Source organism: Morone saxatilis, unplaced genomic scaffold (genome assembly GCF_004916995.1).
Source record: "Morone saxatilis isolate NCDOM2014 unplaced genomic scaffold, NCSU_SB_2.0 Contig24, whole genome shotgun sequence".
NCBI lineage: Eukaryota > Metazoa > Chordata > Actinopteri > Moronidae > Morone > Morone saxatilis.
The window spans coordinates 21,016,316-21,043,481 of record NW_023339807.1 but is presented as its reverse complement, the minus strand read 5'-3'; the positions used below and the strand labels follow the sequence as shown (position 1 = coordinate 21,043,481).

At 40.8% G+C, this 27,166-nt stretch overlaps 2 protein-coding genes across 2 annotated transcripts in view; both read left to right on the top strand.

Annotated features, from left to right (window-relative positions):
* Positions 1 to 4,750, top strand: part of psmc4 (proteasome 26S subunit, ATPase 4) — a gene marked incomplete in the record, with an annotated part of 6,979 nt that extends 2,229 nt beyond the window's left edge. The window contains 8 exon segments of the mRNA XM_035672462.1: positions 210 to 328; positions 577 to 686; positions 838 to 931; positions 1,137 to 1,304; positions 1,519 to 1,595; positions 2,491 to 2,659; positions 4,042 to 4,097; positions 4,295 to 4,750. Coding sequence (XP_035528355.1) covers positions 210 to 328; positions 577 to 686; positions 838 to 931; positions 1,137 to 1,304; positions 1,519 to 1,595; positions 2,491 to 2,659; positions 4,042 to 4,097; positions 4,295 to 4,408 — 907 coding nt within the window.
* Positions 4,751 to 7,609: 2,859 nt separating this feature from the next.
* On the top strand, positions 7,610 to 22,527 carry si:dkey-199f5.8 (beta-1,4-galactosyltransferase 3). Its single transcript, XM_035672461.1, has 7 exons — positions 7,610 to 7,768; positions 17,138 to 18,545; positions 20,160 to 20,395; positions 21,163 to 21,350; positions 21,473 to 21,595; positions 21,784 to 21,888; positions 22,015 to 22,527. The coding sequence occupies exons 2-7, from the start codon at positions 18,272 to 18,274 to the stop codon at positions 22,343 to 22,345; spliced, it is 1,257 nt and encodes a 418-aa protein (XP_035528354.1). The 5' UTR covers positions 7,610 to 7,768; positions 17,138 to 18,271; the 3' UTR covers positions 22,346 to 22,527.
* Positions 22,528 to 27,166: the final 4,639 nt, after the last annotated feature.

Sequence of the window (27,166 nt, the reverse complement as noted above, 5' to 3'; positions counted from 1 at the left end):
TTATATTTAAATGCTTTATGATGTTCAGGCTTTTCATTCTCTTTTGAGAAAACCTTGAAGAGATGTACTGTATGCCCTCAACTTTTAATTATTCAGTGTGAAGTAAATGTGTAATGAGTTCTATTCCTGTGTCTTTTTACTTTTTATTCATCATTGTCCCCCCCCCCCCCCCCTCAAGGGTTCCATAACTTATGTTTGGCATACTGAAGCACCATTGACAGAGAGCTGCTGAAGCCTAACGCCTCAGTGGCCTTGCACAAGCACAGCAATGCCCTGGTGGATGTGCTCCCTCCTGAAGCTGACAGCAGCATCATGATGCTCACCTCAGGTAAAACACTCTGTGCCACTCTCTCCCACAGGATTTCTGGACCTGTTGTAATAGCTCCTCAACAAAGACAACTGTGGTTATAGATTACTTGTTATCTACATGCGTCACAGAAGATTGCAAGCATTAAAAATACATAGATGTATTTATTTATTTTTTTGAAGCTGTTGAAGAAGGTCGAAGATCCTGTATAGCGTTTACTGTTTGAACAGCAACGCTGATATAACTTTGCTTTTCCACTCTGCTCCCAGACCAAAAGCCAGATGTGATGTATGCTGACATTGGTGGTATGGACATCCAGAAGCAGGAAGTCAGAGAAGCTGTAGAGCTGCCACTCACACACTTTGAGCTCTACAAACAGGTCAGATATTCAAGACAAATGTGCCAGTTTTATATGGAATTATTCAGTCAGTCAAAAGGAAGGAAATGACATTAATTTTCTCTCTCAGTAATGAGGAAAACTTGTGCTAGATCTTTAATACCTCTAAGTCGAAGTGTATTTCCTTTCTCAGATTGGTATTGACCCACCCAGGGGTGTCCTTATGTACGGACCTCCAGGTTGTGGTAAGACCATGTTGGCCAAGGCTGTGGCACACCACACTACAGGTAAGTCCTCCATCAGAGACCTGTATGTGTTAGTCACTGAACAGAACCTTCAGCCTCAATATGCTACTCACATACATTGTGTTAATACTTAAAACAATATAGAATACTACAAACTACAAGTGCAGTTCACAGCAGATATTGTATTTAAGTTAGAGATTGTTGGTAAGGAGTATGTACAGTAAATCTCCAATCTCTCTGTCCTCAGCGGCGTTCATCCGTGTGGTGGGCTCCGAGTTTGTTCAGAAGTATTTGGGTGAAGGCCCTCGTATGGTGCGCGACGTCTTCCGGCTGGCGAAGGAAAACGCCCCGGCTATCATCTTCATTGATGAGATTGATGCCATCGCCACTAAGCGTTTTGATGCACAGACTGGAGGTATGAATATATTTGGCTCGCGTGTAGACTTACTGTTATCAATCAAGTTTTGTTGTAGGTTTCAGTTTTTTAGGGACAAATATTATTCTTAGGTATCCTTGTTGTAGTAAAGATTCTTATTTTTAGATCTGTTTGTTTTCCTGATTACATCTTGTAAATGGCGTAACATCATGGTACAAATCAAGCCTCTGACCTTGTCTTCTTTCTTCTGCAGCTGATAGGGAGGTGCAGAGAATCTTACTTGAGCTGCTTAATCAAATGGACGGCTTTGACCAGAATGTCAATGTCAAGGTGAGTCCAATCCACCTGTCCGAGGAAGTTCTTTCCTTTCCCCCTGTGACTGCACCAAGTCCGAATGTGCTGACTCGCGGTGCCACTGATGGAGCTTGAGCACTGCATTTACTGTGCCATTGTCAGTACGCCTTGTGTCCATTCATTTAGCTGAGCCAGTACCCAAAAGGTTTATGTTGTCAATCTCCAAAACTTTAAGTGCACATTTTGCCCATAAATTATTTGTGAATGCAACTCAGACTTGCACAAAGAAAGTGTTCAGTATTTAAAGAGGGTGTCTGCTTTTCTAGGAACTGTTGTTTCTGTGAAGACATCAATTTTCCAAGGTTTTTTATTTTTGGCATTCACTTTGCAAATTTCATTCCAAATCCTGTTAATTGAACAGCTATAGCTTTGTATCATGCTTTATGTAAGACTATAAACAAAGCAAGAGCAGTTCTTTTTTATTTATTTATTGGCAAGACGTATTCGGTTTCTACTGGCAAAATAGCAGTAACAGTGCAAAGTGTAACATTTCACTTACAAAATAATTTACTATATTTTTACCACTGCCAGCTATCTGTGGCAGACACTTTTTGTTTACTTTACCGGCCTTTTGCAAGTGATCTGGATGCATAAATGCATATATAATGACAGGCATTCTGTGTTAAATCATAGCTTGAACAACCGTTTAGTGTTCTCCTGTCAGGTTCCATCTTGCAGGTTTCAAGGTATTGGCAAGTCCATTGCCCTAGATACCATTGGTGAATTTGGTCCAAGTTTAGCTCATTTGTCTTCCCTTCAGTGAGCCAGGAGGAAACCCTTTATATTGAACCAAATGCGCCGCGTGTCACAATATGTTTACAATCCACCATCCTGCTTACATGACGTCTTTTGACATTTGAACCTCCCTTAGGTGATCATGGCCACCAACAGAGCAGACACACTGGACCCTGCCCTGCTACGTCCTGGTCGTTTGGACAGAAAGATCGAGTTCCCCCTGCCCGACCGCAGGCAGAAACGTCTCATTTTCTCCACCATCACCAGTAAAATGAACCTCTCTGAGGAGGTCGACCTGGAAGACTGTATCCTTTGGTTCAATAACAGCGTGTTTAAGTGATGTTTGTGTGTGTGTATAACAGTGAGTGAGAAATGATCTTTTCCTTTTTAGAGGGCATCTTGTTCCCCCTGATGGATTTGCCATATTGTAGAATAATACACTTTCTTTAAACACAGAAGCAGATGCATGCATAAGGTTAGCAGATTCTTGCACTGCTGGGTACTCTCTTGTTTAATTAATGTTCTGGGTGAATACTCAATTCTGATTGGCTGCAGGGTGTCAATTAATTCTTAATGTAGCACACCTACTAGGTAGCTCCAGTCTGTTCACTGTTCCAAAATGAAATGATAACAAAATCTGAATATCTTATAAATATCACTTCCAACACTGAGTGTAGTCCTTCAGTCCTCTGAACACCAGAGGGTGGTACACACAAGCCCCTACACTGCCCCTCTGAACTTACTGATACTTGTAAAAACCAACTTGCTACTTCAGCCTGTGGCCGTCACTACACATGCCATATCATTGTTCTTGAAAATCCTCGTATTGATTTAGGGATAATGACGTGGCTGGATCACTAGTTAGTCATGCTGTTAAACATACTGTCAAACTATATTCACTGTTTGTCAACTGTACACAGTGTTATTGACTCGCATGTTAGCTCTCTGGCTCGTAGCTGAGCCAAAGGGCTGTATGAGCGGAGGGAGCTATAAATATCTCCCCTAGCCAAGTCATATCCAAGGCTCGTCCTTTTTACTGGAGTAGTGAACAATCTTTACATTGCATTAGAACCTTAAGGGGTAGTAATGATCCTTCCGGGTATTGATCAAAGCCTCAGGTGTTACCAGGGAAACAGAGTTATGGCTTGCAAAAAAAATTAGATTTTGATAGCAAAATGCATAAAAATATAAATCAATGATACAATTGTGGACTTGCACCCCATTGGCTCTGTTTCTCAAAACACAGGGGCAGACAGCAGGAACTCATCATACATACAGTACCACATTATAGTGAATGTGTTTTCTCACACATTTTACCTTTATCAAAAAATTGTGGCTTCTGCAATCTGGATATTGCACATGGCCATATTGTGATTTCAATAATGATTAATTGTGCAGCCCTGCAGGTAACAGCTCTCTATGGATGCCAGTTGTTCTGGACTTTTTATGCTGCCTACAAAGTGACAAATACGCAAAAAAACAAACTAACGACAAAATGAAAACTCTTATCAAAACACATAGCAGCTGGTGCATTTGCAGTATAAACACTGTTATGGTTGAGAGTCTGCAATTTGTTTACAGTGCGTCATTCAAATATTCCTTTTTGTTTAAACACAGCTCAGATACTCAGATGTTTTTCTTGTGTTTCGGCATTGCTGTTGCTTAGTCGTCCTTAACTGATGTACAGATGTGGCCAGACCAGACAAAATCTCTGGAGCTGATATCAACTCCATCTGCCAGGAGGTGAGCTCAACTACCTGTTTAGTTATGCTTTCTCCTTTTTCTTGGAGCAGTGCGAAATGAAAACTAATGGTAACACATAAACAATGTTTTACTTTGTGTATTGAACAGCTAACTACATACACATTCATTTGTTCTGTTTTTTTTGTTTTTTTCTTTTATTTCTCTCCTCCTTTTTATGTCTACCTCTGCCGTCTCAGGCTGGCATGTTGGCGGTGCGTGAAAACAGGTATATCGTCCTGGCTAAGGACTTTGAAAAAGCTTACAAGACCGTCATCAAAAAGGACGAGCAGGAGCACGAGTTCTACAAGTAGAGAGAAAAAAAAAACATCCTGAAGAAAAAAGGTGTCCAGACACACAAGTCTGTTATTGATTTACATCTGTTTGTCTGCATCTACAGTGTGTTTTGTGGATTTGCAGCCCCTGACTTGTATAGATTTTTGGACTAAATTTACTCACTGCAATGTCAGATTAGCCCTGTGTCTCCAGACACGCTACCATGTGATGGGGTGTTTTTTATACAGGCACTCTACTGGTTCCTAAAAATATCTGACCCTGTCTGTAGCTAGGATAGAACATTTGTATCAATATGTACCCACTTAACAAGACATTACTTTAAAAAAAATCCATTAAAGATGTTTTCCATAAAAAAAAAAGTAAAGGATTGTTGTTGTTTTTCTGCCTTTTAAATATATGGCTTTTAATTGAAGATACTTAATTGTAAAAACTAGCATTTTTGTGTAGAACTGCATGTTATGAATTAGTTGATCAACAGAATAATAATTGAAAAGAACATTTTGTTTTAGTAGTTTTTAAAAGTAAAAACAAATTAACTGGTTTCAACTTCTCAGATGAGAATATTGGCTTTTCTATTATATTAAATATCTGAAGGTTTTTTTGACTGTTGGTTGGAATATATGAATAAAATATATAATAAAAGTGTATGTCATCTTAGGGATTTTGGAAATGGAAATGGACATTTTTACTGTCTTTACCTATTTCTACTATTTTATGGACCAAACGATTCATTGAGAAAGTAATCGACGTTAATCAATAATGGAAACAATTGTCAATAGCAGCCCTGGTCGCCATTACAGTTATTAAGTTGCTGCAATAACCTCAACTACAGTCTTGTATTGGCTGACCTTTTATCAACACTAGTTTTTCACTGTCTCCTGCCAAATGTTCTTTTGAGAGACGTTGCCAAAGCACCTACTTGGACACTTTCCCAACATTTTGAGCCAATGGAGACGGGAAATGTTACCCTTAAAGGTGGAAATGATAACTTGGACAAACTCATTGTGAATAAAATGTGTATTAAAGGACCAGTGTGCAAGATGTAGTGTCTTCTAGCGGTCTCGACACCGATTGCAAGTCCCTTGTTTCATCTCCTAAGTGTAAAGGAGAATCTACGGTGGCCTCGGAAAGCCCTACCTAGAGCCAGAGTACGGTTTGTCCATTCTTTCTAAAATTTTACAAAATGAATCTCCCACACACATAAGTGTCGTCTATGCTGCTATCACATAACATCAGACACATGCTCAACATTTATATCTGTAAAAAGATTTAGTAACAGCTATGAGACAAAAACCTGAGGGTGTTGGCAGCTAGCAGTGGTAGCCGTACATCAGATAAATATACTGTTTTGTGGATAAACTCCTGCCAGTGTTTGAATCTTGGAGTTGACAGAGTCGACTCAAATGGATGCCAGGTGCGGGCCCAGCTTCTTGTTTAGTCTTTAAATGCAGTCTTCCATGCTGCTCAGTGGCCCTCTGCCTTTCCTGTGTTAAGTCCGCCCATCCGTCGAACCAGTGCAGCCCGAGGTTGCAGCTCTCCCTTCAGGCCACAAGTGGGGGGAAGATCATTCATTACAGCAGCCAAACGGCAGTAACAGTGAAACAAATGCACACCAAGCTATACAGCAAAATACCACTTTTTGTACACCAGTTGTGTGAATTTACATGGACAGGATGAGGACCAGAGTCCCTTGAAGAAAAGCTCAGACTGTATTTGAATTAAAAATAATGAGAGAATCTAAAAATGGTTATTCTGATCCATTAAACACCCGTTAAAAGTTTGGGAACCCTCTGAATATGACTGGATGTAGACGGAAGTGGAACCCACCTGTGTTTCACTTGGTCTCTGCTAGGAAGGTTGTAAGTGACCTGGTCAAAATAGTAGTGACAGAGCTGCAGGGTTGCCAGTTCTGGCCGGTGAGACATCCTGGCAAAGATTTGATCCAGGATGTGGTTTTGTCCAAAGTCCTGTCCGGGGAATAGTCTACACCACAAAGCTGACACCAAAGCATCCATGCTGGTTTGGGCTGCTGAGTGCCTGTCATTAAATAACTCAGCCATTTTGCTAAATCTGTCTCATCAAAAACATAGAAAAGAGTAATAATAATGCGTTTATTGATATTTTCATGTAATCACATACTGTATTTCTGATTGATTTGTATTAATCAGAACTGACATTTTATGATTTGTCAGATGAATTAATAAAAAAATAAACGATTGTCACTTACCTTAACTCTGTAATGTAACTTAACCTTCAGGTTGAAATGTGAAATGTGTTGTTTTCTTTTATTTTGAGTGCTGTTCTAGAACATGTAGCTTTATTTAAACAGTGAAAGATCAGGAAGATCACATCAAGCTGATCATGATTAATTCATAAATGTACAAATATAAGCTCTAGAACAAAAAAAACAACAACCATACAACACAGATGTTTTATTGTTGAATGATGAATGACCAACAAGTTAAACCTGTTGTTTTAATGTAAGGGACATGGCATAGACCTGCTCTGTATCAAGTTATTTGTTGAGGTATGCCCCATCTGTTACAAGTTGTGCATTGAAAACATGGAATATGTAAACCACAGATTCAGTCAGTATTGTTATGTGTGCAAACTTTGCAAACTTTAATATAATTGAATGTACAAGCAAAACAAACTTAATCCACACTTGATTAAATGTTTTTTTAAATAAGACTTAACCACTTGATTCACCTTTGATTAGATTTACAAAAATCGAAACCAAACTCAAAGGCGACGCAAACTAGGTCAATGACGTTAGTTCTCGTTTGACTAAACGTGGTTACCATGTGCTTTATTTTTAACAGGTTAAACCTGATCATGGTTTTGCTTTTTTAGTCTCGATCCACATCAGATCTCCCTATCTGCCCAACAAAGTCCAACTAAATCCTCACCCTCGAGTGTTAAACAGCTGCATGTATTTGCAACGCTTACCCACAGATATGTAATAGCATTTCATCTGCCAGTGATTTTTATTACCCTGGATTCAGCTTTATCAGAAGAGTATCGATTGTGTGATCGCTGCATTTCCCACGTGTTAATTGAACATACAGACACTCAATTCAACCAAGAGATGAATTATTATTTCTCCCAGAACAACCAGGAGTGACTCAGTGTGTTATCTCGTGATAAAAAAGGCCACATGTGTTGTTCTGCCTCATGTAATTCGGTGTTTCCACTGAAGGGGGAGGAGGAAAGCTGCTGTGCGACATTGACTCTGCTCACTCTCTCTCTCCGACACTGTGGCTCATCGTCCGTCCGCTCGCCATCAACTTCATAACATATAGGAAATACGGAGGAGGGAGGGGGAATATCGGCGGCTAACAGCTACTAAACCAACCCAAAGGTTGCCTGCAAGACGGGTAAGAATAAAACCATTAAACGTATTATTTACACCTTAAATAAAAAACACCGCCGTGTGCTAGGCTAGCTGTGCAGCTACCGTCAGTTTTAACCCCAAACAGCGACTAGCCACGGGTTCGTCTCCCCCGACACAGCTGGACGCCTGTCTGCTGGGGTTGGGAGGGAATAGTTTCCTCTACACAGTTAGCAGGATTGTGGGGTTTGTCGTTTTGGAAGTGTGGCCCGATTATCTCTTGCTTTTGAGTTGAACACAGGTTAGTTACCGACGGTAAAGTAACGGTAACGTTGTTAAATACTGCGACGAATAACGTCAATACACCGCTTAACGCCCATTTTGCTCCAACAGTGGCCTTAATGAGGGTGTCTCTGGGCTATAACTGTTAAATGTGCCTTATTTATTCTGTTAATTAACTCAGCAGTAGCTACATAACCAACATTGTGTACGTTAATGTCAGTATTCGCTCAATGACTGTACGTTACTCAAAAAAAAAAAAGTCTTGCGTAACTTTTAGTTATCAAAACTTGCAAGTTAGGTTGCCCTACAAGTTGCCACACGTCTTGTGTTACAGCTAAAAGCCCAGAGGCGACACAAGCAATAAAAAAATAAAATAAAAAAAGTTTGTAAATAAGTTTAGTCACAACTGGGATGGGCAACAACTCGGGGTATTAATAGCTGTGGACTCATGACAGGGTTGAGTTAGACACACATATGCAGAAGTGTTGGAAGAAATACTCTTTGATTGCGACATTTCGTGCTACTCTCTCTCTCTCTCGGTTTGGCAGCTTGACTTCCAGCTGAAACAAGTTTCGTGGCCTCTATTCTTGTGCAGTAGTTTCATGTAACTTAGTTTCATGTGTACCCTCCTCAGCTGAACAAAAGGCTCTACACGGCGGCCCCTCCCCCATCCGATTGATTAAGTACTTGAGAAATGAAAGGAGCGATGCAGGCAGGTCTGTGGGCCAAAATCAGCTCAAATCCAACAGGGGTTTCCATACTGTCAGTGGTCCTGGAGAACACTGATATTTAGAAACTGGTTTTCCAGTCATTGGGGCCACTTAGAAATTGATTAAAACCACCAAACATCCTGGAAATAATCTATGTTTGAGAAATGGGATTGTGTTTTATTCTCTCAGTCATGTACAGTAACCTAGGTTTGATGAAAACGGCATTAAACTGTGAAATAACTGGAGACAGAAAGCGGAAAATGAGTGGAAAAACAGTGTCCCGTAAACGCTGACCCACCTACCCGTAATGACCTTGCGTCACTTCGACATGAAGCTTGCATCATTAAAGAAGGAGGAATAAAACTGTGTAAACTACCTGTAAATTATATATAATATATGTATATTATATGAGCAAGTGTTGTCCTGTATTGTCAAGAAAACTTCTGGAAAATGATTTCTTAAAAAGAGTGGGAACCCTGTACCAAAACAAAAAAAATGCCAAACCATACACACAGCTTTTAATATAAAAATGCACCGATATATCGGCCGAACATCGGTATTGGAATATGTTTGCCTTGTCGAATGACTTTTATCTGTTGTCACATCAGTTTGGCTCCGGCTTAATGTTCTGTTAGTTATTTGAGAAATAATTATCTCTGTTTTGCAGCACTGGCACAAATCGCATGCAAATGCGCTCCACGCAGCAACAGGGACCGTGTGCAGCCGTTGAGCTCTGTGTCTCACACGTTGGATGAGGTTCGACAAGGCAGAAATGCTTACCTTTTTGTAGATTTATTCGTTTCCCTACTGCAAAAAGAGTTATTCATGTAATTTGCATGCAAAGTGGGTCTACCCAACAGCTGACAACAAAATTTAACCGACGGCAATATTTCAAAAGTAATTATATTATACAGGAAAACCACAGACCTGACAACCTTGAGTGCAGGAAACAGAAGAACGACCAGTATTTTACCCTGCAATAGGAGATGTTATCTTTGTTTTAGGTTACACACTGTGTGCTCAGTTGTGTGTACTCCATCACACCCAGTTTTTATTTCCATTTGTGTAAATTCATCAGACGCACTAATGCGTTCCGGGAAGCTTTCACTCTGCACACACAGTCTTTCAACACTTACTACGCAACTGCTCTCTCTTATATTAAGAAGAGACCTCCAACTAGGTATGACAGCCTCTGTCTCTGTGACATACGTACTCTTTTAAAAACATTTCTCACGAATGATAACTGTACAATAACTGGTCATAGTAACGTAGTCATACAGCTCAGCACCAAGATGTCAAAAAACAACATACAATCTTCACTTCTGAGATCTCTACTTTTCCTGTCTCGGTTATGTAAGTGGTGGCAGAGAATAAAAGCTTCCCCCTCTGCACATGACCACTGGCAGTTATCGCAGGTTATTGCGATATTGAGGTTGATTGCGACTGTGGCAGGTTTTTTTTTTTTTTTTAAATATCATCTTGCACATTGCTGCAACAGATGTTCTTTCATCAATCTCTATTCTTTTGAACAAGTATCCATTTACTTTATAAAGACTAAAATTGTGCCTAAAAATCACTAAATAATTCCATTTGAGATATGTATATACGTCACTGGGAGGTGTTATACTTCCTAACAGACCATAGTACTTTCCCCAGTTAAAATTGTTCGATCCAAAATATTGTCACTTTATTGATATTGAGACCCTGGCTTAAAATAACAAAGATATTTAGTTTGAATGATCTCAAGGTTAAAACACAGCTCCCATAGATAATAGTTTTTTTTTTGTAAACTGATTATTCAGTATCAGCTCTCGGATATGATCTTACTATCTGACATACTTTTGTTCCTTGTATCTTTGCGCATTAGATATTCACATGAAACAACCGTTGGCAGTCCCCAGTGTGTTTCGTGTGTTTCATTTCTTTGCAGTTTCATTTCTGTTTAAATAAGCTAAATGGCACAGGAACACCGGTATCAACTGTCTTCTTTCCGTGTAACCTGTTGCTCGTTTTGTTGTGGGTTTTCTAGCCCCATGGGCATTTCCTGATCTCCATGGTTGTCTTTGCTAAGTATGCAAACCATTGTCCCCGGTGGGTTGGTTATAGCTGGAGGTGAACACTATGGAGACAGCACGAGACAACAGAGGAAGAAAGATGAGAAGGAAAAGTGGGAGGAAGGAGGAGGAGGATGATGTGTTTTTTTTCCCCCCTCTCCTCAGCAGTCTGTCCCAGCAGAGTCGTACTCGAGGGAACAGCCACAGAGACGTGTACCAGCTGCACCCACGATGAATGGCCGGAGCTCGGGATGGGTTGCCATGACAAGGACGCTGGCACGCGTTGTTATGCAGACACCTCTTTTCTCAGGGCATGTTTGCACATTATTTCATTGCCTGGTCTTGCTTGGTTAGCGCCTGAGAGAGAAAAGGCCTGCTTGCGTATACAGAATTTGAATAACGTTTTTACCTCAAGTCTGTTGAAGGCCGGTGGTGGTTTGTGTACAGAATATTTCCCTAATGTCCCGGCAGCCTAGTGAAGAAGCCAATCCGTTACGTAAGAGCTGTTTGCGGTCTGCTGGCCACATCTGTCCAAATCAGTTTCACTCTTATGTGCAGTATTAAACACCAGTTCCTAAACCAGTTACTTCTGTTAATTAGCTCACACTCGCAGGTCGTCGCTGCGTGAGTTTTCAGGCGTGGCAATAACTACTTCTTTAAAATCCATTGTGAGGAATTTGACCTTGTAGTTTATAGGTAGGGCCTGGTTTGCTAAGCCTGATCTCGGTCTTTAAGAACGAGGAAATGATAACCCAATACAATCATTCCTGTTAATGCTGCATGGCTGAGTAACGGTTGAATAATCTCCAGGGGATAATGCTTTCATTCCAGACTTTATATCCCAATGCACTGCCCTGATGCGAACGGGTCGCCCAGCGTGATTCTAAAGAAACCTGGTGTGTTCAAATCATGTGAACTTTAATGCAAGATATAAATATAATACAACACAACCACAAACTAATATAGCCCAAAAAGAAATTGACATTGAATCATCTCCTGTCTAAATGAGAGAGGAAAAATTGTTTTAAAAAAGGTGAATTGTTCAACTTGCCTGGCGTAAAATGTTACTCTGCCTGTTCAGCCATGGCACTGTGCGTTTGCTAATTGGATTAGAATGAGGTCAGAATTTAGCCGTGTCTGTGAATCATTACAGGTGTTGATGATTCATTGAGATCTTCAAGGCCTGACTTTACTCCCAAACACACACGTACACAGGCAGCCTTGTAGTTCTGTTTATACTGTTTTCTTTTTTTAGCCGCTCGGCCATTGGTAGTGACCAGAGAGCCTGTACGTACACCCCTCTGATGATGAAATGTACGTCACTTGGAGTGTACTCATGCACTGGGAAAGTATAAAGAAATCCACAAAGGGAGGGAGAAAATCAAACAAACTACATATATAAAGCTTAAACTAACTATTTGCGTATAAACTATAGGAACACCCTTGTCCAGAGATCCAGAGAGAGTGCTCCTCATCGCCCTGCAGTAGAATAACACCAGGTCCTAGAGGTAATAAAAGAAAGCAAACTACCACTGATGTTAACTGTTTTATGATATCTTCCCACCTATCTGACTCTGAACACAAGGCATTTACTGACAGGGCTTATTGGTCCGTTTCTTTATTGATTTCTGATGAATATTCTGTGTAGAAAACAAGTAGGCCTACAGAGGTTTTTCAGTTTCAGCGTGACTGTTTTATGAACTCTGAGCCTGAACACGGTGTAGAAACAGTAGAAAAAACTACTCCTGTGTGACTCAGGTGTGTCAAAGCTCCACTGCTATTAATTTGCATTTTCAGCTTTGTAAATTGGATGTTTTTAATGGGTGAGCTGCTCAGGTGGGAATCAGTGGCACTGGTTTGAGAGTATCAAATACATGTAATTCCTTGAATGTAAGCCCACGCTGCATAGAAAGATCTGTTTCCACCCTCACTCCAAATGAACTTTTTACAGATATTACAACGAGCACTGTGCTTTGGAGCGTTTCTTCCTCTCTGCCATGACTCAGTCTTGTTGCAAATTCCCAGCAACGTAGACACATAAGTTTGCAACGCCCAACTATCAACTATCTCGCTTCCGATCCTAAGTTCTGTTCCTACCAGACTTTAGTGTTTCTACCCATTTCCATCTCTTTAAGCAGCCACAGATCTGACCTTCCATCTAATCACAGAATACAGAGTTCTGCTTCATTCATTAATCAAATTTTACTGATAAGTTCTTCTCTGGTAGAAGATGCCTTTTTTTAATGAAATCAGTTGCCGTTGCCTCTCCTATTGATGGCCATCTTAGATGTTAGACGTGTATAAATCCGTCACTGTGTCCTGCTACCTTGACCTGCTGCCCGTAGTTAGATAAATAATTTAGGCGCGATGGATAGCAGAGTTCTTATAGCATGCAGGAGTCTTCTGCTGTAACCATGAATAAAAGCATTTAAAGTGAATGTTTTTGTAAAAGCGAGTGGGATTTGATGGACTTTTCCCCCCTCTAACAGTAGTAGCTTAGCAGATTGAACAGGAAGGTCACTCACACGTTTAAGACTGGAGAGCACTCGCTCGTCCTCAATAGGCTGGCACATATAGGAATGATGACATACTCGGGCAGATGTGAAAGCTTCAACCCCTAATGCAGAGCCTTACTATGTGCTTCAGTGGGGTTAAGAGGTTTTAAAGACCTTTCCATCTATTCTAGGTTGTGTGGCCAGATTTTCCCTCCTCTATTTTATCTACTTTTTTGGTAAAAATATGCAGAACATAAGTGAGCATTTCTATCTCTCCTGTCACTGCTTACTTAATAAATAATAGACATTTTTCCCTTTGCAGGTTCTGGCTAAGACACATATTGCTACTGAGGATTTTAGAAACCATTTTCCAATACCTAATAGCTTTTCGTCTTGACCTTTTGTCACTGCTTTGAAGACAGTTGCAGACATTTTAGTAAAACAGCATTTTACTCCAGTGGGAATGGGTCACATCTCTGCTCTGTGCTCTACTCATTTGATGTGAACCAGCTGTGCCTGGAATTTCTGGCTCAGATAACCACCAACTGTTAAATAACCCTTGACAGGTAGCAACCTTTGGTGTTGGAAATGTGAGGTTTTTGTGCATAAATGCTACTGACCAGAGAGGGGAGAAAAGGAAAGAAAGAAGAAAGGTGACTCAGGTGTTAGGGCTGTTAGAGACTCGGTAGGAATGTCTGGTTAGGTAAACCTCTTCTGTGGTGACCCCCACTGAAGGTTTACCTCCTTCAGGGGCTGCTATGACTGTGAAAAGACTGTGTATGAGTTCTTTGCTGTCCTTTTAGTAACGGCAGTGCTGACCATAAACTATTGTCCCTAGAAGATGATCTAAATATATAACTCCCACACTCTGTAACCCCATCTCTTTGTATTTTCTTGTCTGCTCTTTATCTAACCCCCATGCCAGCCCTCTTGGCTTGCATTCATTCATGTGTGTGCAAGCACGCACGTGGACATAGCGCATATATGTAACATTAATGCCCCATGGGCAGAAAGAAAAATGTCCCCTTTGTTGGCTGTTAAGTGCCATCGCTGTTTAAACCAATCATTGCACAAAGAGGTTAAAAAATATATATAAAAAATAAGAAGAGAGACCAGAAAAGGCTTGCTTTGGCGTGCATGTATGATATATGCCAAGCCAAACCTGCCTCCTTTTTAAAATTCTGAATGCAGAAAGGAAGGATATCGTGCAGGAGAAACAATGAAGTCAAAAGAACATAGTGTAACCAGACTGTTGGCTGCTGTCCCTCTCCCCCTCCGGCTCCTCTTAGTTTGCTTTGTCCTCCCCTCTCTTTGGTTCACTCCTCATCCTCAGCCTTTTAGCTCCACAGAAAGATTCGTCTAAATCTAGTCACTGGGTCTCTTTTATGCGTGTGTTAAGTCAGTGCCTGAGCTTTGTTGAAGGAGGTGCCTGTTGCCAAGTTCTCTCACTGTACAAGCCAGCTCAAGCAACAATATGGCCCTCAGGCACTAAAGCAGACCAGGCTTATCATTTCCCCCCCTTGTAAAGACATTCATATACCTCATTACAAACTAATGTGACGCTGGATTATGGAAGAATAGGAGGAGGGTGTCATAGCTTGAATTCGGTCTCTGGGGGTTTTCCTAATGAATGATGCTTAGTCATTTAGTGGTTCAAACCTGCACACTGCATTGAGTTTATCAGCTGTTTTGTCCTTGAAGTCTCGAGAGGTTTAATCTTGTGAGCCTCAAAGATCATGAACCAATTAGCTTTAAAAAAAAAAGAAAAGAAAAATAGACGACTGTTTTCCAGGTCACTTGTTTTTGTGCTCTGGATCACATTTCAGCGTGGTGGATTTCCTCACTGCGGGATTAACCCGAGTCTTTATGGCGGGATCTTTTATAAGTCATATCCATAATCTATGGGGTTATTATAGGTGCCAGGCAAAGTGAGAGGGGTCAATGTTCCATCTGCTCACAGTTCCACATGCGTGATGAAGATCATCTGCAGCGGCAGGCAGAGGCTTTCCTCTCCCTTTTGATACACATATCCCCGAAGAGAAAAACCTTTATTATCCTTGAACTGAAAATCCTCAGAGTCAGCTGTCAAAGCAAAATGCAGAAATACACCAACACTACAGTTCAGCTTGTCGGATGTCATCAATATCTGTGTGTAGTTCAAGCAGGCTGTGTGTTATAAAACAACATTGCATTGCAGAGCTGACTCCTTTTTAAAAACTAGATGTTAATAAGTAATGCTGCGGGAAATGATCAAGACAAATATTTATAATGAATCACTTGTGTCATTTAGTTATAATGGAACAAAGAGTAGGTAGTTGCTCTGATTAGGGTTTTTGAGGCCGATCGCTAGAAGCCGTATTGGCCGATACAAATCTAAAGACTTATGTTTCTAGTGTAGCCTTATTTATTCATTATCAATTTCTTATTTCACCATTTTAATTCTACTTAATGATCCACCTGTTTTATTGTTTGCTCACAAATACTTTGTGCACTTTACTTTTTTCCTCATCTTCACTTGTCACACCCACCGGCTGTCCCGCCTCTGTCTGCTCCTCTTTCCGTATACAGGCGGTGTCTGCTTCGTTACTTTGGTCAGCAGTATGTTTTATAAAGTGGCCCAGGAAACACAACTCACGTTTTGAACGTTTTTCACCCGTAATTCCGTTTTCATCGCTCTGTGCTTGTGACATCCACCAGATAACGTCTCTCTCTCTCTGTTTCTCTCAGAATGAAAAACTCTACCGAGGAATAAAATTAATGCGTCAGCTGTTCGGCTAAACTAATTAGAGCGCATATCATCCGATTACGATCGGTGACCAATCAATCGAAGCACCCTAAGTAGTATTCTGTCTTTTTTCCATCTCTTGGCAGAGCACTTGTGTGTTTTTTCTTCTTCATCTTTGCTGTTTTCCATCTCTCTCTCTCTCTCTCTTAACAAGCTGCGTTAATAGCATAAGAAAACTGCTTCTGATATCTAATGTACTCTGCAAAGAGGAGTGCCCATAATGCATTGTTTTCCCCTGTGTAATTAGCCATACACGAAGGGCTGAAGATGTCAACACCATACTGTTGATACAGTAGGAATGAGCATAACCGGCATTTAAACGTCTGCACTCTCAATTTCTAGAAGTTGTTAGTCAAAATATAAAAATGTGTTTATGAAGGCCATAACAGTAGAACGTTACCATGAGTTAGGTTCAAGTTCACTGGGATGCATTTCAGTTCTATATGTCCCTTTCATTCAATGCAAACTGTAAACTAGAAGCTGTAAAACTAGTAATAGTACTATGTTTAGGTGAGAGGTTGGCAACTGCTCTTGCTCTTTTTACCTTATTTCTCTCTCAGTCTCTCCGCCACCAGTCTTGTAGCATTCAGTGGGATTAGGATTAGCGGCCTTAGTCTGGCTACTTTAACAAGCACTAATTGATTTTGCAACCAAGGATATGTTGGATACTGCAGCAGACGGCATCAGAGCAGTGGTAGGGGTTACGCAAGGTTGGCAAACACAACAGCAGAAAACTACAGGGCCACAGAGTTGGTTGGCTCTAGATTGGGAAGTTTCATACACATGGCGGTGCATGGCTTCCCGTCTGCCATCCACTGTGGGCAGCAGGGCTCTCTTGGGTGGTTGAGAGGGCTTCTGCACTGGAGCCCATGCTGTGCCTGATTAGTTAAGGCTATCCAACTGTGCTGTTGAGTCTCCCTGTAAACAAACACAATCCACTTGTTTGGCCCGCACTGCACACAATTAGTCATTGTTTGCATGGGAAAGACATTCTGCTGGAAGTAGAAAATCGCTGATGTCAACAGTTTGAACCAAAGGGTGTCAGTCAACGTAACGGTCCCTCCTCCTCTTCTGTGTTTTGTCTTTCAGAGCCGTGCTGCAGTGATTGGTTCAGCTCCTGTCCATCCAGTGAGTCTGGTGGCGACCAGCCCAGTGAGCTGCTAGGTGTCTAATAGCGGTGGATTGCATCATTATGAGACAATAGCAGTGGGGATCAAAACTCTCCCTCCTCCTCTCTTCCTCCGTCTCCTCTCCCATTGCTCTGTTGAAACCCTCCCCCTAACAAATACACAGTCACACAAACACACACACACACACACACACACATGCAACCCTCTGACCACTCCTCCCACGCTGGTCATGGTCCACTCCCCCTGTCTCCCCAGCCAGTCAGGCAGTGAGTGGATGGAGGCTGTGTAATCCCCTGAAAAGTATAGGGCCTATACGGCTGCATATGCTCCCTTTTGTCATGGCGGCTGTTATTGTTGCAGAGGCCTCCCTCAGGAGAGAACATGAGGGAGAACAGAAGGCAGCATAAAGCTCACAAAGGGAGGAAGAGGGAGCGAGAGAGTGAGTGAGTGAGAGACTCTGACATTGGCATTTATTTGACCGCAGGAGAATGAACTTCACGAGGCAACGGATGGAATTTATTGGGGGTGAAACCACATGATGTGGGACTGGCATTACCACCCTACGCCAATCACAAATTGGACCGACAGTCAACTTTGGAGATATTTGCCACATAGTGACCTGCAGCAAGGAATGCAGTGAAATAGAGAAAAGTTGACAAGACTTTTCTTCTGGGTTCAGAATATTTTTCTATTTTTCCTCTCCTTGGAGTTTTCTTTTTAATTACAGCCTACCAAAAGTGCCTTTTTTTTGTGTTACTTTTTTCACACATCTTGTTCTATATTCATCCTCCATATTGCCACAGATTATTGCATTTAACTTTACACATAATAACAGTCACATTGCCATATTTTAGAGAAGGTACATAGTATATTTGACTTTGCACGTGGATGTTAAACTGCCACATCACCAGCCTCCATCAAATTCACAGTTGACAATCGTCTCCTTCCTCAATCGTCTCCTTCCTGAACTTTATTCTGCTTGGGGAGAGTTTACCAGCGTTAAATCACTGAGAGTCAGGTTGTTCCAGACCAGCTGACTTTCTGCACTGCCTCCTCCCGACCTCTGTCGTTTCGCCGACCCGGAGCCGTCGCCATGGTCAGTATCCAGTCCAAATGGCGCTACCTTTTCATGTTTCTGGGCATCCAGCTCGTGGTCATGGCGCTGCTGTCCCGAGAGGGATACCAGAAGAGGGTCTCTTACTTCATCCGCATCTTCCGCAAGCCTGACACCTTTGGCCTTTTTGGTCGCAACCACACAACAACTGGCATCCCTGGAGGGGATGTATACGCCAACCTCTCCCACCTATCCAGAGCTCATAGCCATGGAGATGACATGCCCCTGTGCCCTAAGAAGTCCCCTTATGTAGGTGAGTGGTCTCCCCTGCTTCTGTGTTATTCCAAAGGACCTGATTAGACCATGTTACTGAAGGTAGATTTCTCTGTCCTTCACACACACATTTTTAAATACAGCATTAATGTTTAAAAAAACATACCTGGTCATTTTCCAGAATGACATATTGCTGTGATGATGACTTCTCCAGTTCAATAGTGTGTTTTATACGATAAATCAGACACATACTGTGTACAATGAAACAGCAAGCATACATACTGTATTGCCCATATACATCAATGTAAACTAGGATGTAGTGACAAATTGGCAACCATGATGGTTTCAATATGGATGAAAGCTTACATGCTTAACTCAGTCAACACAGAATGAATGAATGAAAACTTGCAGACTTTAAAGTTGACTTACCGGGTAACCTAACACGGTTTTGTAAATAGCAGTTTGCCAAAAAGTCAAATTCTGCTTCCTAGCTTTCAACTTCACTTCTTTCGACCACATCATCATCTCAGTTTGTGTGATGACAAACTGAGCAAACTCCATCCACTGATGAAGACAATGAGATACTGTTGAAAGCTTGGGGGTAGTAAGTGACCTTTGGTACATTCCATTTATTTTATATATTTGTCTTTGCCCTCCCCACTTCCTCCTCCACACTTATTACACATTACCTAGATAAATGTGAGACGGCTTAATGTTTGTTCAGTGTACCTGAGATGCACTGTCAAAATAGGCTTAGTTTCCTGTTCCCTGGGTTCAGCTCTCAGCCCTTTTGTTACTGCCAGTAATCTTAAACCTCATTGTGAAAACTGAGCTACAAGGCATTGACTGCTTTCCTAGTAAAAAAAAAATGGATAAAGGTTATTGAGGTGTTGCTGAACATCGGTCAGGCAGCAGAAACAAAGGAACAGAAACCAGCTGGAGGTTTACTGACAAAGCTTTGAGGAAGAGAGAATGAATAGTCAAAACAGGTTGGAATACCCCAGCCAGATTTAGTGGGGTACACGTTGGAATTTTTTCGTTGTAGAATATCACAACAGGTTGATTGGCCCGTGTTGGCAAAACACAAATGTCATTGACATTTATATTACCATTTAATATCAGAATTTTTATTTCTCAATGAATAATTTTGCATTTTATACAATGTTATTGTATTGTCTAATTATCGTGTTGATGAAATTATCATTAGAAATTATTGTTAGATCCTGCTGGGAAGTACTGAAAACCAGTGGTATATTACATAATTCTAGGCCATATTTCCCTACTGGTTTCCTATCATACTTTAATACTTAGGCTGATATGATCGTGAAAAGGATATTACATTTGATTCTATGTGTTATTAGAAAGTCTTAAATTTACCTTGCAGAAACCTTGACTGAGAAAAGCCTAAAATCCTCACATTTGAAGATCTGGAATATCGAATGTTTGAAGTGTTAAAACTGGTATTTGTACATTAACGACCACATCAAACTAACACAAGTTCAGCTCAGCATGTGAGACAAAAAAGAAAAGTTTGAGCTGCGACCTCACATTCAAATCATAGGCTCTCGTCGTCTAACCAGACTATTTGCCTTCACTCCATCAAACATATCGTGTTTCCTACTGGTAATGACAGCTGACCCATTTCTGCTCACAGGTGGGCCAATCCATGTCAGCTTTCCATCAGGGCTCACTCTAGCAGAGGTTCAGAGAAAAAATCCACTGGTGGTGCGCGGTGGACGGTACAGGCCGCCCGACTGTGAGGCGAGGCACCGAACTGCCATCATCATTCCCCACAGACACAGAGAACACCACCTTAAGTTCCTGTTGTACTACCTACATCCTTTCCTGCAGCGACAACAGCTTCATTATGGAATTTACGTCATTCACCAGGTGAAACACACACAACCAAGTCATATATTGTCTCAAAGGGTGAATAAGGGATTGAAGTAACATTTTACTTTTGATTAATATAGATTTTATATTTGGATGAAACATAGGGACATTTTCTGTCAGATATTTACAGCTAATATATAGTAAATTTGACCTGTAGGCACACTGTGTCCTTGGTTTGGTGCCTACAGTTCAGGCTAGATGAAGAGTGCCCTCTGGTGGGCTTTCAGTAGATGTAAGAGGATGAGAATGCTCAAGTGGTTTAGAGGATTTAATCTCCTTAGCTGCTAACAATTCATTCATGTTTACTCCTCAGCACTTAAGCTCTTATACCTCTTGAGCTGGATTTCTGCACAGTCATATTGTTGAATCTTGCTTCTTATGATTAATCCTGCCTCGGCTTAGAGGATACCTCAAAATAAACCTAGATGGGTTTGAATAAATGTTGGATGAATAAAACATTAACATCTGAATAAGGCCTGAAAATATAATGCAACATTAACATTGAGGTAGAGATGAGCAGTATATCTATGTTTATCATTTATCATGGGATACGTTTTTTTATTGTGCATCATGACACACTATTTTGTGTATTAAAACTATAAAGCAAAACTGTAGATCAAAAGTTCTCATTTTATCACAGTCTCAGTTTGGGCTCAAAAGTGCTCAGGTACTTCCCGTTTAAATACTCGTAGACTGGTGTGTAAGGTGAGATCATTGTAACACACAGCCTGTTCTGACATTAAGTGTTTCTCCGGTGCTCTCAGGCTGGAAACTACACATTTAACAGGGCCAAGCTGATGAATGTGGGTTTCCGGGAGGCCATGAAAGAGGAAGAATGGGACTGTCTCTTCTTCCATGATGTGGACCTCATTCCAGAGGACGATCGCAACACATACATGTGCGACTCCAACCCCAAGCACGCTGCCATCGCCATGGACAAGTTTGGCTACAAGTATGTCCTTTTACATTTGTGAATGTTCATTGAAGGGTTCGCTCTTCACAGCTAGACACATAGCACATTCTGTGTTTCACATTGAATTTAAATACTTTTTTAAAATCTTTAATCCTCTCCAGGCTTCCGTACAAGATGTACTTTGGAGGAGTGTCAGCTCTGACGCCACTGCACTACCTCAAAATGAACGGCTTTCCCAATAACTACTGGGGCTGGGGTGGAGAGGACGACGATATTGGAGTCAGGTGAGAATAGTTTAGTGAATAATGCGTCTGTAGCCAGTCAGACATTGATGTTCCCTGACCTCTGATGTGACATTGAGGCTACACTAACCAAAAAGAGAGTCAAAAAGGACCCCACTTCAACTCTGTTATGGATACAAGACCACAATGTTGGTGTCCTCATGACTGACACTTGTTTCTCATCTTCTCAGAGTGTCTCTGGCAGGGATGTACATCACTCGTCCATCACTGAAGGTTGGCCGCTACAAGATGATTAAACATAAGCTGGACAAAGGCAACGATGTAAACCCAAAGAGGTACAGTAAACAAGTTGATGCATCCAGTTTTACAGAAGTTTGTAGCAAATCTGAATTTAATTTGCATGCATGTGATGGTATGCAGCCTTCAATATTCACTGCTCTGTCTTTGCTCTTGATTCAAAGGTTTAACATGCTGGCCAAGACACGTCAGACCTGGAAGACGGATGGAATGAACACAGCTGAATATGAGACAATCTCACTGCAATACCTGCCCCTCTACACCAACATCACTGTCAACATCGGCACTGAGGATGGTCTACATGCACCTCCCCGAACACCACCTCCTACCAAAGCTGAAGGAAAACCTGCACCCGTTGGGAAATTCTGGGCCGATACCAATAGAAATATATCAAAGCACCTGCCGAAGTCCCAACAGAAGTCCCAGCAAAAGTCCCAGCAGAAGTCCCAGCCAAACCCCCTTGCCAAACTCAAAGAGGGCCACTCAGAGAAATAGTCTATCCTAAGAGACTACTATATGTTTTACTCTGCCATAACTTCAGTGGGTGGGTTTTCACCTCATTGGGTTTTCGTCAGTGTGTGGAGGAATTAGTTTGTGGAGAATCAACATCATACTTGTATGTGAACAGTGGGGCACTGATTTGGGTGATCGAAACACCCGATTTATAAAAAAACAAACAAAACAATGGGCCTGAATTGATCAACCCTTAGGTGACTGCTCTCCACCTTGATTCCCACAACGTCACTGATTATTCTTCCAAGGGAGCCACAGTGAAGGGTGAAGGGTTAAAGTTGGACTCTATGAGTTTATGTATCTACAGCGCTGTGGTCGCTGGTTAAACCTTGTGATGCCTTAGAATCTTGTTCTTTTCTGTCTTTTCACTAGTACCTTACATTATTTTGAATATTGGGTTTAGTGGAGCAGTAGCTGCAGTTTCCAGCAGTCACACTGTGTCACAACAGTCTGACTCATTGCTTGTCTCAGCGCCAATGAATACATGAGTGAAGATGATAGTTTTTGTTTCCACTTGAGTGAGTGTGTGTGTGTGTGTGAGAAGCTGCTACAGTGAGTACCGAGTGCAGGACCGTTACTACAATTACGGCGCACATATCCTGTATCTGTGTACAAATATCTAGGGTCTTGTTTAGAAGGTGGTCCCACACAAAGATGCTGGTCTATATCTGTCTGGTTTTTGTATCAAAACGTGGACCATATTGGATGCTGTACACATAATTTTGCCTCTTGCCATGGTCCGTGAAATTATCAGTGAGTGAGAATAGTGATAATGTTTAGATCTGTACACCAAGGCCAACGTACAGTTCCTCTGTGTAGCGTTAAGCTTAGTCAGTGAATTCAGCTCAGCCTTTCAAATTCCAGCATATCCAATATTTTCAGCATCTAATTGAATTTTCTTTTTGTGTGTGTGTGTGTTTTTGTGTATTTGCCTTTATCATGTAGAGCAGATCTTGGTGGCGGTGGTCAGTCATCTGCCTTTAGCTGAGCTTTTAATTCACATCAAAATGGAGTCTTGCTTAACTTTTTATTTTTATATATATATATATATATATAGGCTAATTATGTACAGTGGTTTTCCTATATAACTCCTTATGTAAATGTGCTGGCTTGCTCCCTCAACACTTTATATACAGTCAATCATAATAATGTGCTTTTTTTTTTTTTTTTGTTTAGTTGACAGGCCAATTCATAATAATGGTGCTTTTTTTTTTTTTTTTTTTTTTTTTTCTTTTTTTTAAAACTGTTTACCCATTTCCCTGTCCTTTAATCGTATACAAATAGTAAAAAGCACTTCTTGTATCTAGTCATCAGAGTCAGGAGTAAGGAGTAGAGATTAGAAAGTGCTGTTCAAAATGAAAAGTTACTGTAGCCAAAATGTCATCCCGTGTAGACAAACAACTTTATTCAGTGGCTGCAGCCCCAAAGCACATGAACATCTTTGTAATCGCCTGTTTGATGGGATTGGAAGTCTGTTTTGCTGTGTCGCTAGGGAGAACATTTGTTGAGTGCGCATGTTTTTTTGTTCGTTGAAGGAAATTAAGTGTCTTTGCTGTTTTAAGAAAACAATCTTGGCGACTGATTTGAATCATGTTCGTAAACCCTTTCAAATAATGTGGACATACTGATGACAAGATCCGAGGATGTGTACAGAAATCTTTAGGCCAACATTTCCAGTAAGGAAACAGGCGGTTTCTTTCTCTTTTCCCCTTTTTTGATTCCTAAATTTTTTTTCTGTCAAGCAACTTGTCATTTGTGTTATCGCCATCCGTAACCCAATTTCTCACAGTTTGACTCTTTAAGATCAGGTATCGCATTGAGACATCTGCCATTCTTTTTCCACTGAGTCCCGTATACTGCATTGCCGACTGTCTCCCCCTCCTCTTCACTCTCTTCCACTCTGACAGATTTGATTGTTTGCACGAGAGAAAAAAAAGCCCAGTCCCCTTTACGCAGGTGAGAGTGGCTGCCTACTGCTGGGCTGGAAACCAAAGATGACTGCATGGAAAGCTGTGATGTATGGATAAGAAAATTGTGTGTGGTGTGTGGTGTGTGTGTGTGTGTGTGTGTGTGTGCGCCTACAGTATACCTCCCAGTATCTTGTGAATAGTTTCGCGTGACCACTGTTTGATATTCTGTCCTTAATGAACAGGCCTATCATTGTCTTTCCTATCAATATTTGTAGGGCCTCATTTCAGTTTCAAAGAATTCCTAACCAACATGTAATTCAGTAAAAACTGCAGAATGAAACTTTTTTTTTGTTTGTGAATGGATGAAGTTTTTTCATGGATTTCTTTAAAAAAAAAATTCTTTCAATGCTTCTTATTATAAATATATTATGTCCTGTTCATTGGATTTGCTCGCTAAAATGGTGAGATGAACTCGATGTGTTTTGCCTGTGAATTTTTCATAAATAAGATGTACGTAATATGTATCTATTATTTTGATGTGAATTCATATTCAGAACTCCCTATGGCCTTAGCAACACGCACACAGTACAGTATTTCATATCATCTTTTTTGGTTACAAAATAGCCATCTATATAATGTATTTTAGATATGCATGGAAAGAACGCTATTAGTAAGGGGGTTATTTTTGATATTTGTACTTGAGTCTATCATATCTTTATGATGTATGATACACAATGCTCTATCTTATAAAATATGAAGCATGCTGAATTGTGTATGCTTTTTTTTGAACTTAGAATTATTTTTTCTCATTATTGTGGACTTAAAATCAAAGTTTCCACCTGCTGTGCGGACGTGCTCCTCACTGTTGTTTGTGGAGTGGAAATGTTCAAAGAAGCTTTTATTTGCAAAAGTCACAATGCTACAGATCTCTATCGAATTTACTGTGTAACACGGTTGATCGGATATTTTGTATCGTTTTTTTAAAGCTTCTTTGACGTTTTTGATTCTGATTTGATTCCGTGTATGCTATTGCTGGATTAAGCTTCAAGCATGCTTTTTAATAGAAAGCCAGTCTCACGTAGGGTAGGGCTGAAGCAAACAAGGGCAACTGGTGACTGATTTATTTGCTCTTTTTTTATAAATTCGTGCACATCCAGAGTGCCTTAAATTCATTAATAAACGATTATTGAAAAGAATTTAAAATTGGGTTTAGTTGGATTGTTTGTCTGTTTATAACATTATTTTATTATATTCTTGGAAACTGTGTGAGGTGGGGCCAGACAGCATATCTCCTTCCAATACGAACATGCAAGTACAAGCGAAGCAAACACAACACAACCAACACAACACAACCACAACACACACAAACACAACACAAACACACACAACACAAACGACAAACACAACACAAAACAACACAACAAACACAAACACAACACACACAACACAACACAACACAAATCTAAAGAATTAAAACAACTATATTAAGTATATAAGAAAACAGATCACTTTGAAAACCACATAATTGACCCTGTACCGTCACCCCAGAAGGGACCGGCCAAAGTGGAGTTACCTGGGAGTGTTTTTTTTTTTTGCTGGTGTGCTATGCGTGGCTATTATATCCTCATTTTAACTTGTATATATGCGGTCTGAGATGTGTAAATCGTGTGACAGTGTGTGAGTGCAGGTGTGTTGCTTGCTTAGAAGCCTTAAAACAATATACACAACATATGAAAAATAGCCATTTCTGATTGGAACAAACCCTGCAGTTGCGTTTCCATGTTTTTACAGGCCTGTTGCTAAGGGCTGGCCTCAATTGGTGCCATTCATCAGAAATAGCCAAAAGGGAATGAATTAACCAATAATGGTAAAGGAGTTCAACTCCTCAGACCTTTTCAACAAACAGAGAACTGGCTTTTTGTCAATTACAGCTGACAGTGCGGCACTAACATATTCACCTCGTTTCTCAATCACTTAGTAAACTGATGACCCCTGATTATGTGACATATATATTTCATATTATATTCAAAACTGTACAATGAAGCCAATCAGTGAACTCAGAAACTGCAGGAAGTTTGTGTAAAACGTGTGATTTGGATAGATTTTGAGCAGATTATTTTCTGTTCAGGGAACTTTTTATACAATTCTCTCTCTGTATTATGTATTTTTATTATTTTTTTAACAATCATACAGATGTATGACGTAGGCTTCTTTTTTTGACATTCAGTGTTTTCTTGTCCCTGGTGCTTGGCCATTGACAATTTACTTTACTTTTAATTAATTTACTTTTCTTCACAGAAGTGAACCAGTTGCTGAGATATAGCCTACTGTGCATATCTGTAAAGTTTTCTTACACCTCTTCTCAACAAGGCCTCGGGACCCCCTGTGAAGCTTTGGCGTGCTCTAGTGGGGGTCCCGATCTCTAGGTTGGGAACCACTGCTCTTAGGTAATGACTTTGATCTGGTTAACAGAAAACATACAGCGCCAATCACAGAACATGATGCTTAAAGGGGAATGCACATATTTAAGCCGGGAACTTTTCAACTTCTAACAGGGGAACATTAGCTACTGATTTGGCACCCTATCAGGTTTTATGTTTGTCTACCAAAGATCAAACCATGCCATCCCTGGTTCACAATTCATCCCATGGTTGATGCTGGTTTCCCCTTACAACCAAATCTAACGTAATTACTCTTGACAGTGCTGTCGGGGGGAAATTATCCAGCACAGAGAAATTTGGAGGCAGATTCAAGACTCAAATGCATTGGGAAGGCACCATTGCTTTGGGTTCAGCCCTTGTGTGGCGCTCCGCTGCGTTTCTCACTGCTGCTCTTATTTCACCCGTGCCATATTTGCCGGTGGTTCTGGACTGCCCTCCAACGTCCTACTGAC

Excerpts from the sequence above, each read along its gene's own strand:
- si:dkey-199f5.8 (XM_035672461.1), top strand. The coding sequence starts at position 18,272 with ATGGTCAGTATCCAGTCCAAATGGCGCTACCTTTTCATGTTTCTGGGC. Across the intron at positions 18,546-20,159 it reads TAAGAAGTCCCCTTATGTAG|GTGGGCCAATCCATGTCAGC; the intron begins GTGAGTGGTCTC and ends TTCTGCTCACAG. Across the intron at positions 21,889-22,014 it reads AACGATGTAAACCCAAAGAG|GTTTAACATGCTGGCCAAGA; the intron begins GTACAGTAAACA and ends CTTGATTCAAAG.